The sequence below is a fragment of the Heloderma suspectum genome, chromosome 6 (genome assembly GCF_057233095.1).
Source record: "Heloderma suspectum isolate Gila_16-S chromosome 6, 16-S_ref, whole genome shotgun sequence".
Taxonomy (NCBI): Eukaryota; Metazoa; Chordata; class Lepidosauria; order Squamata; family Helodermatidae; genus Heloderma; species Heloderma suspectum.
The window spans coordinates 91,341,716-91,352,321 of record NC_139463.1 but is presented as its reverse complement, the minus strand read 5'-3'; the positions used below and the strand labels follow the sequence as shown (position 1 = coordinate 91,352,321).

At 46.5% G+C, this 10,606-nt stretch overlaps 1 protein-coding gene across 1 annotated transcript; it reads right to left on the bottom strand.

The window, feature by feature from the left end:
• Window positions 1–4,122: 4,122 nt before the first annotated feature.
• On the bottom strand, window positions 4,123–7,080 carry LOC146341810 (vomeronasal type-2 receptor 26-like). The gene is made up of 2 exons (XM_084808420.1): window positions 6,960–7,080; window positions 4,123–5,121 (listed from the first exon to the last, which is right to left on the bottom strand). The coding sequence occupies exons 1-2, from the start codon at window positions 6,973–6,975 to the stop codon at window positions 4,214–4,216; spliced, it is 924 nt and encodes a 307-aa protein (XP_084664546.1). The 5' UTR covers window positions 6,976–7,080; the 3' UTR covers window positions 4,123–4,213.
• Between the last annotated feature and the right edge of the window lie 3,526 nt (window positions 7,081–10,606).

The window sequence follows — 10,606 nt, the reverse complement described above, 5'->3', positions numbered from 1 at the left end:
GAACTGAGTAAGTGATCTGCTCACCCCTAGCGGCCATAAGTCTAAACCTCAGCAAGCAATGACCTGGCCATAACAGAGGGGATGAAGCAAAGTCCCCCACTTTCAGTTGACCATCTCCCTGTCCAGTTGAGAAAACCAAGTCTAGAGTATACCTTGCTACATGTGTTGGGCTGATGACAGTACCATGTTTGTCATGGAGACCATGAAATCTTGAGCCACCCCTGACAAGATGCCCTCAGCATGAATGTTGAGATGTCCAAGAGCCAACAGTCTGGGGGTCTCAACAATGCACCCTAGACCATCTCTGCCAGCTCAGCTAGGGAGTCTGTTGAGCAGCAAGGTAGGCAGTTAGGGATGTCAGAGAATTCCACCACGGATCTCAGTGAGGCCGAATGCCAGTGCATTCAGCCTTCAGAAATCCGTGGTGGAACAAAGCCCTGCTGCCCCCCCACCCCGCAAAATGGGCCTGGAATGGAGCACCTACCTGCTGCTGTCTGTGCTGACTTGTGAATGGCGGCCTTGTCTGCAGCCGCCATTCGCTTCTTCCATATAGCCGTGATAGGCTACGTAAATACTTTTTACGTATTTATGTAGAGGCTACGCGCCGTAGCCGCTGCCATTTGCGTTCCCTTAGTTAAGCCGTAATACGCTACTTAAATACTTACGTAGCCTATCATGGGTAACACAGGGACATCATTTGTGTCCCTGTGAAGCCGTGATACGCTACGTAAGTATCGAAGTAGCCTATCACGGCTTAACTAAGAGAACGCAAATGGCGGCAGCTACGACGGCCGCCATTTGGGCTCCCTTTTTTTTTGCCATTTTAGCCTACATAAATATTTATGTAGGCTATTACGGAAAAAAAAAAAAAGGAATGCAAATGGCGGCTGCCATAGGCACCACCATTTGTGTCCCCCCCCCTTTTTTTTGCCGTAATAGCCTACGTACATATTTACGTAGGCTAAAATGGCAAAAAAAAAAAAAAGGAACACAAATGGTGGCCGCCGAAGCTGCCACCATTTGCGTTTGCTGTTTTGGGGTTTTTTTTTTGTCATTATAGACTACGTAAATATTTACGTAGCCTATCACGGCAAAATACAGGGACACAAATAGAGGCGTCTACGGCAGCTGCCATTTACGTCCCTGCAGGATGCCCAGCGGCCGGATGTCCGGCTGCGGGCAGCCCTGGCCGGCGGCTCTGTGGAATTTCCATGGAGCGGAGCCAGCCAGAAAGAATTTTGGGGGGGAGACGGAGCGCCTCCCCCCAACTGCGAAGGTCACCCTTCAAAAAGGTAAGTGACTTTCGTACATCTCTATAGGCAGTACACCAATAGAATCCCTGATCTGTCCCATTGGCCCAACACAAGGTGCAAACACACCAATCCAGTAATCACATAGTCAGGGAGCCTGCAGAGGAAGATAGAACTCCTATAGACCACAGCAACCCCCCTTCCCTGGCCCTTGAGCCTACCCTGGTGCTGAACCAGGTACCCCGGTGGGCAGGGAAGGATATCAGTTATGACGTGTTATTTGTTATGACATATCATTTCCTTCAGGAGTACTTTCAGGAGTATCTCTGTTTCCTCTCCTTGGTCTATGTCCAATAATTCAACTAGTTTCTGCATCTGGATATGTATGAAGCATGGTTACACAACATTTTTGAATCTGCAGGCATATTTTACATTTGGACATGTGCCCATGAGGACTGCCAAAAATTGCTGTCGAGGTTCGTGCATCTTCCTCCCCACACACACTGATCACTCTTTTCTTGCATCTCTCCCCCCCCCAGTACCCCCTTCTACTCCCCTGCAACTCCTGCTGTGCTCAGTTTATCTTTCGATCTGGTGGACCATGGTGGAGGAAAGGAAAAGCCAGTGGTGGCAGTGTGGCAGTAACAGGGGGAAGGAAGGAAGGAAAGGCCACAGCAGTGTGCATGGTGGTGCCAGAAGGGAGGACAGGTGAGGTCTTAGGTGGATAAAATGCTGCAGCTGCATGAGGGCGGTGGGAGGAAGGGTCTAGGGCAGCAGCAGTGGGGGTGGGGAGGAAAGGCCATGGTGGTAACTGTGTCAGGAGGGAAAGGAAGGGTCTGGGGGAAAGGCAGCCATGGGGACAGGGGGGAGGAAAGGCCATGATGGTGGAGGCTGTGCCAGGGCAGGGGGAAAGGAGTGGACCAGGAGGATGGAAAAGCCAGAGTGGGAAGGAAAGGTTTGGAGTGGTGGTGGGATGGAGGAGAGATTGCAGTGGCGACTGTGTGGGAGGAAAGAAAGGCTGTGGTGCTACAGCCTGGGGTCTAGTTAGGGTCTGGGGTCCAGCTGGCTCTGGCAGGTGCATTTGGGGGTCTTGGAGGGCACCAGTGTGCCTGCAGCTGCTGTGTTGCTGACTCCTGGTCTAACACTCTAGTCTGGTTCTTGTCCTTCCAGTCATGTAGGGATTGGAAGGTGTGCCTCTCCAGAGGTGTGGTGTGCACATGGCAGATTAAGGAACTGTGCTTTTACAAATCGGAATTAATTATTCCTAAAATGGGAAAATTTGCTCAAAGTCAAACTCATGTTCAAAGTATGGGAAGCCCTTAATGCAACATGGTAAACCCATGTTTATATATTTTTGTTAATGGAATCTAAGATCTCTTTTGGAATTTCTGGCCATGGACCCCTTGGTAAACTTGGTTACATTCTGGGGGGAGGGACGGAGCACCTCCCCCCCACCATGAATCACATCCGCGAAAAGGTAAGTGACTTTCGTACATCCCTAAGATTGGAAATCTAAAGAAATGGAGCATTCTCGGTCATGGGCTCACAGATGAAGAGCACCCTTGTGTAGGGGTGTACGAAACATACTTACCCATCCGCTGAAGGGGTCCACAGGGGGGGAGCTTGGTCCCTCCTCCCGGAATCCTCCCTGGCTGGCTCCGCTCTGTGGCAAGTCTGCAGATCTGCCAGCCAGGCCCGTCCGTGGCCAGACTTCCGGCCAGTGCCACGCAAATGGCATCCGGCATAGCGGATGCCATTTGCATCCCTGCCCTTGGCTGTGATAGGCTACATAAATATTTATGGAGCCTATCACGGCCAAGGGCAGGGACACAAATGATGTAGTGGATGCCATTTGTGTCCCTGCCCTTGGCCGTGATAGGCTACATAAATATTTATGTAGCCTATCACGACCAAGGGCAGGGACGCAAATGGCGTAGTGGATGCTATTCACATCTGCAGCCCGGATGTGGAAGAAAGACAATGGACCCGGACCAGCTGCCACCAGGTAGGGTCCATCCTGTCCGGCCTTCCCAGGGTGGTGAGCGGGAGCAGTCCATTCCACTGCAGACTCCGGGGGCTGGATTCTAAAAAATCTGGCCTCAATGGAGTCCGTGGAGGATTTCTCTGCCATCCCTACCCTTGTGATTGACATTTGTGTGGCCCCTTCAGTACAGGCCTTTAAGAGGGCCATGGATACTTTTTTTTTATTGCTGCCTTTCCTTGAGGGAATTGATGGCTGTGTGATTCAATGCAGTTTTCATAAACATCTGCTACTGTAGATAGAAAGCTGGACAGTCAGAAAGATATGTTACATCCCTTTTTCAATTAACACAATATAATTTGTCCTAAAATAATATCATGGCCTATTAATTCTCTGGTGCACTGATTGAACTGTGCCCATATTAATTAATATTAATGTTGCATATTACTGGTTAATCAACTGGAGGTTTCATATAATGCTCTATGATGCATGTTCTCTTAATAATGAAGTGGTCCTGTGTCTTTTCCTTTGAAACTGTATTTGGTACTTCAACCTAAAATTGCTCTTCCCAGCACTAATTTGGGAAAGTTCAGAAGGAAAAAAAAAATATTGAGTTCCCCAGATTCAATTCACAATGACTCCATTGAAAAGGATACAGAAGTATATTACAGATCAGAACCCTGGACTGTGCCAATAGGATTGGACAGAACTGTATTAGATGGACAGTGGTAACACAGATAACATATTTTCAAATATTGTAAGCCAGACTTTTCTGAGAATTTCCTTCAGTACAACTACACCCAAAGAACCCCAAACATGAACTTTAATCACAAAAAGTGTTTAAGGTATTGAAAATGGGAAAGAGATGATGAAATGGATAAACAATGAAAAGGGGATTATTCATTTATTTATTTTTTGTTTAATTGAAATAAATAATAGGCATATTCTATGAAGGCAACCCTCAACCTTACCCCAAATTTGTTTATTCAGTGGTTTTCCCCCTCATTAACTCTTCCCTCATGTTTAACTGCGGTCTTAGGACAATGAGGTAACATTTCGGGAAAAATATGCAACCAAGCAATCCAGCAGTAGAAGCTAAGATGGAAAAGATCTCCACAGCTACCATGTCTTTCCCCTTGGAGCTGAGGTAGGTGGGAACAAAGGATAACCAAACACTGCAAAAGACCAACATGCTGAACGTGATAAACTTGGCTTCGTTGAAGCTATCAGGCAACTTCCTGGCAAAGAAAGCCACAGTGAAACTGACAATGGCCAGAAAGCCCATATAGCCCAGAACACAGTAAAACATACTTGAAGACCCCTCGCTACAGCCCAGTACAATTTCTTCAACCACTGAATGCATGTCAGCATCTGGGAATGGGGGAGAGATTGCCAGCCATACAATGCAAAAACATGCTTGAATAAGTGAGCAGGAAAGAACAATGGAGTTGGCCAGCCCTTTCCCCACCAAATTCCTGACCTTGGATCCTGGCTTTGTAGCCATGAAAGCAAGGACCACAGTGATGGTTTTTGCTAGCACACAAGATACAGCCACTGAGAAGATGATGCCAAAACTAATTTGTCGGAGAAGACATATTATCTCCCCAGGTGGAACAATGAAGAGAAATGTGCAGAGGAAGCATAGAAGGAGGGAGATGAGGAGAGTGTAGGTAAGGTTCCGGTTGTTGGCTTTAACAATGGGAGTGCTGTGGTGTTTCAAAAATGTTCCAAGCACCAAAACTGTGAAGAAAGAAAAAGAAAGTGCCAAAATAGCTAAACTGATCCCCAAAGGTTCTTCGTAGGACAAAAAAGTTGCTATCTTGTAAACACATGAATCCTGGTCTTTGTTTGGATATTGATCTTCCGGACATTCAAAACAGTCATCCAAATCTGAAAACAAAAAGTCTATCCTCAGTTTTTCAAACTTATTGTTATGCTTCTCATACAAATTGCCCATACTGAATGATATCAGGCACAAATGATTATGAATATTTCCAGTTTTGTCTATTCTAGTGCTACTGAATTATTTTCATTTTATTTTCTATTGTTTGAAAGGGCCATAGTATCCCAAATCTCAAACCAAACTGGGCTTATTCAAATAGATTTGAGAGGTGTCCAAACAGAAAAGATGCTGCACCAAAATGTACGTAATCTGAATCTGAACACCTGTGAACATCCAGATTCATTGGGTCACGGAGAGACAGATAGGCACAATTTTTATGAAAGTGGAATCCATCATGGAGGTGTCCCTATGCAAACAACCTGCAAAATTTTGGGAGGATAAGTCCAGGGCCCAGGGAATTACTATGAATGAAACATGGGTTAAGACTTTTTTGTTTTCTGAACAAATAAAGTAGGAGTAGGACAGGGATGAAAGATGGATGTGGAGCAAACAGTGAGCCTTCTTTGCTGCCTTCACTGCAAAGCAATGGTCATGATTATGCACTCTGTGTTCAGTCATGCACATGAAGGGTGTTGTGCTACTTCTTCAGATACCATATCACCTGTATCACAGTCCAAAGCTCCCTGATAAACCAGGGAGCCGTCTGAACTCTTCGGTTCAGTAGGGGGTATTCGGTAGGGATGTCGGAGAATTTCTCCACGAATCTCCAGGAGGCCGAATGCCAACACATTTGGCCCCCCAAAATTGTTGGTGAAATTCTCCAATTCTTCGAATGTCCCTCTCGGCGGCGGGTCCCAGCGGTGTTTCGGTGGCGTTTTGGCAGGGGAGGGGCCGGCGGCCGGTCTTCCAACCAGCTGCCACCGCCGCCATTACAAAGTAAAGTAAAAAAACAAAAACAAACACGTGATAGGCTACGTAATGCTATTTGCATTGCCCTTATTTTTGCCGTAGTCTACGTAAATCTTTACGTAGACTACCCCTGCCCAAACAAGGAATGCAAATGGCAGCGCCCATGGGCGCCGCCATTTGTGTACGCACTTTTTTTTTTCAAAGTCACCCATGATAGACTACATCAAGATTTACATAGCCTATCACGGCTGACTTTGAAAATCTAGCCGTGATAGGCTATGTAAATCGTTACATAGCCTATCATGTGTTTTTTTTAATTTATTTTTTTATTTCGCAGCCGGGGAGACGGGGCGCTCCCCCCCGGCCTGAATTTCGGCGGCAATGGATGGGGTACCTCCCCCCTGGCCTGAATTTCAGCCGGGAGGGGCGGGGCACCTCCCCCCCACCAAGAACTTTGGGGGGAGAACCAAAGTGCCTCCCCTCCACCGCGAAGCAAGCTGCAGGACCAGGTAAGGGACTTTCGTCCATCCTTAGTATTCGGAAGCAATGGTGTTGATCATCCATAGTGCCTTGCCATTCAACAGTGTGTCAAGGGCCTCAGTACCATCGCTGGCAATATGTTGATTAGTTTTTCAATAGGTATTTACAAGTTCTTTGATAACTTTCCCCCCTATCACATTTCTCTGAATTAAAAGTTGACTCCAGCCTATCTGCTTGGAACTTTGTAATAATAAATGACATTTTTAGCTCAGCTGTACTAGTTTAACCATGTGTTTTCTCCATGCAATAATGTGGAAGGATACCATTAGTCAGCATTGAAAAAGGAAAATACCATGGTTGGAAGTCACTAATGTGGGGGGGGGGGAGAAGCTGCCTTCCCCGCACGAAACTATAAAGTCTAGCATCCATTTTCATATGTAAATGGATCTGTCTTTTCTTTCCTTAGGATCATATGAAAACCAATTACAATGCTTACCATTCTGGTTTGACATTTTCCCTTTTGGACACAGGAGGCAATCATAACAGCAGATTTGCTTTTCTTCCTGCTTTTGCCTGAAATGACCAAGCTGGCAACTTTCAGTGCACACAGAAAGGGGCAATGCCTAGTCCATAAATCAAAAAAAGAAAAAGTAGAGTATTACCCTTCAAAATATACCTTTGGAAAGTCATATGACTGGTGGATCAACAGTCAAGTAAACAAGCATTTGGGATAGAAAATGATCCCCCCCCCTAGTCTCTTAAGGGTTTTTGAAATTCAGTCATCTGCTCTCCAGCAGTTTTACCAGAATTTTTTGCTATGTGATGATGGAATGAAAAAATCACATTCAGTAACTTGACTCTTATACACTTAGGGATGTCAGAGAATTTCGCCACGAATCTTGGGGAGGCTGAATGCCAGCGCATTTGGCCCCCTGAAATCAGTGGTGGAACAGTCTGCCCCCCCGCCCCCCCTGGGATGGGACTTACCTTGGGCGGATCTTCTTGGCGGCGGCGGCGGCTCCGGAGTCGGTTTGGCGGCAGTTCAGCAGCGGCAGCTGAGGCGGCCGGTCTTCCAGCCTTACGGACCCGATAGGTCTTACGTAAACATTTACATAGCCTATCACGGCTGATGGCAGGGACGCAAACGGCGGTGGCTACAGCTGCCGCCATTTGCATACCTGCTAGCCAGCGGCTGGATGTCCGTCCGCTGGCGGAGCCGGCCGGCAGCTCTGCAGAATCCCTGCGGAGCGGAGCTGGCTGGCCAGAATTTCAGGGGGGAGGGACAGAGCGCCTCCCCCCCCAGCCAGAATTTTGGGGGGAGGGACAGAGCGCCTCCCCCCCACCTCGAATCAATTTTGCTAAAAGGTAAGTGACTTTCGTACATCCCTATATACACTAGGGATGGGAGAGAATTTCTCCCTGAAATTGGTGGGGAAATTCTCCGCCGGCCCCCGCCCCCCCGGGATGGGACTTACCGTAGCCGAATGTCCCTTTCGGTGGTGGGTCCCAGTGGTGGTTCGGCGGCGGTTCGTGGGGGGCAGGGGCAGCGGCCAGTCTCCCGACCGCCTGCCGCTGCCGCCATTACAAAAAAAAAAGTAAAGGGGAAAAAAAAAAACACCCCCGTGACAGGCTACGTAACGATTAACATAGCCTATCATGGCTAGATTTCCAAAGTCAGCCATGATAGGCTATGTAAATCGTCACGTAGCCTATCACGGGTGACTTTGAAAAAAAAAAGCGCGTACGCAAATGGCGGCGGCCCATGGGTGCCGCCATTTGCGTTCCTTATTTTGACACGTCTAGTCTACGTAAAGATTTACATAGACTACGGAGAAAATAAGGGCAACGCAAATAGTGTTGACGCTTTTTTTTTTCCAAAATCACCCGTGATAGGCAACGTGATGATTTACGTAGCCTATCATGGCTGACTTTGGAAATCTAGCCGTGATAGGCTACGTTAATCGTTACGTAGCCTATCACGGGTGTTTGTGTGTTTGGGTTTTTTTTACTTTTTTTCGTGGCTGGGCAGACGGGGCGCTTCTACCCGGCCTGAATTTCACTGGCGAGGGATGGGGCACCTCCCCCCCAGCCTGAATTTCAGCCAGGCGAGGTGGGGTGCCTCCCCCCCTCACCTGAACTTCGGGGGGAGAACTGAAGTGCCTCCCCCCCACTGCGAAGCAACCTTCGAGAACAGGTAAGGGACTTTCGTCCATCCCTAATATACACTATGCATTTTTTGCTGAGGGCCTTATTGTTTGTGTGTGTGTGTGTGTGTGTGTGTATATATATATATATATAGTGTGTGTGTGTGTGTGAGTGTCAAGATGTTGGAGGGTCCATTGGAAGAGGCACATCAAAGCCCCCTTGTTCACTTTCTTCATAGATCACATGACAAATGACCCTTGCAAAAACATATATTCATTACTCGAAAGGTCAAGTTACATCACTGATAGCCAACTCAAAATAAAGTATAAACCCAGAAGCTAGGGCAATTCTTCAGGAAAGTTCCTTGTAACACAGTCTCTTTAAGGTTGTGAGTGTTTGCTTGCACTCAGGTAAGCTCTTCTGCTCTCTTTTTCTTCCACCTTTGTCAGAGAGATTAGCCCTAGGGTCAGGAGCTCTTTTTCCTGGACTTCTCCTTGGGGTTGTTCCTCAAGTCTTTAACAATACTCCATCACTTCCACTGAGGACCCAGATATTCATATTCCAGGATTGTGACAGGAGGTGCTTGTGTCTTTTCCCAATAGCTTATTATATCTGGAGATGAACAAGTTCTTCTGCTAAGCATCCTTTCACCTGTACCACTGGGCTCTGTGTCTTCCTGCTACGTTTCTCCACCCCTTTCTCTCTCCTCTTTCCAGCCCCTCCTGACTCTTATTTCTTTCCCAAGGCACCACCAGCTGAAGGAATTAGGCTACGGGTTGAGATGCCTCTTTCACCTGTGCTAGTCCCCTCCCTCTGCTTGCCTGTTGGTCTTGGCTTCCACATGGTTCCACCTTCTCTCACTCCTCCAGCTCCCTGGCATCACCTCCTTCTTCAGTCTCCATTTGTCTCTGTCTCTCCACTCTCTGTCTTCTTTTCTCCATCTTTTCTCCATCCTTCTGCTGTTGCCCAAATGCTGCTTCATTAAGTAGTGTCTCCAGTTACAGTACCACCCACCAGAACTCTGGCCAGTTCAGCTACTCTCAGGATGCACCATGAAGAAACAACAACTGTTTTGCTTAGTTTTCCCCATTTGATGTCAACTCCAGACAGTCTGTCTGCACTTCCTCTCACTGCCTGGGTTAACAGGGGAGTGGAATTAGTGGTGAGACAGCTGCAGCAAGGTCTCTGGGATAGGGCACACCTCTGTGATCCATTAAAAATTGGGACAGTTGGGTCTAAAATTGCAGCCCCTATGTCCACAACATCAGGCAAAATGTTTGGAGTTCTGTATTTCTTCAGCCATCCCACACTTTTTGTTATCACCTAACCTGATGAAGAGTTCTGAAGAGATCAAACACCTGAATCCAATTTTGGTGGATTCTAAAAAACATATTGCACTACCATGGATTTTCAGTTTGTTATAATACATTATTCCTCAATGTTTTGTATTGTCTAGTAAGAAATACACGTGTGTGTTTTTCAGAACTAACAAACAATATACTTATACTTGTCCTTTTATAATACTATATTTTGGTTATGTCATTTTTTTAAAGAATTATAATCATGTTTGTAGCTTTTCAGCTTCACTGGTTTATTCATGTGGGTTTATGGAAAATAAAAAATTAGCACAGTTCACTAGCAAAGACTTTTACACTTGTAATGAAATCTATATCCTATACATGTCTACTCAGAAGTAACTCCTTTTGCATTCAATGGGATATAGTCCCAGGAAAATATGTAAAGGATGTATGAGGATTTCATTTCAGTTTGCAAATCACTTGAACTTGCTCTGCAAATTCAAATTTGAGGAGTATACCTATTCATTCAAAATGGGAATAATCCCCAAATTACCTGCAGTCAGAACCCACCTGGTTAAAGCCACTGTGCCATGTGATGACATCATCATGAATGGTGAACATCTTCTCTGCAAGAACTCGGGGATCTAGCTTTCCAACTTTCACTCGAAGAAATGATTGGTTTGGGAATGTGACCCAGTTT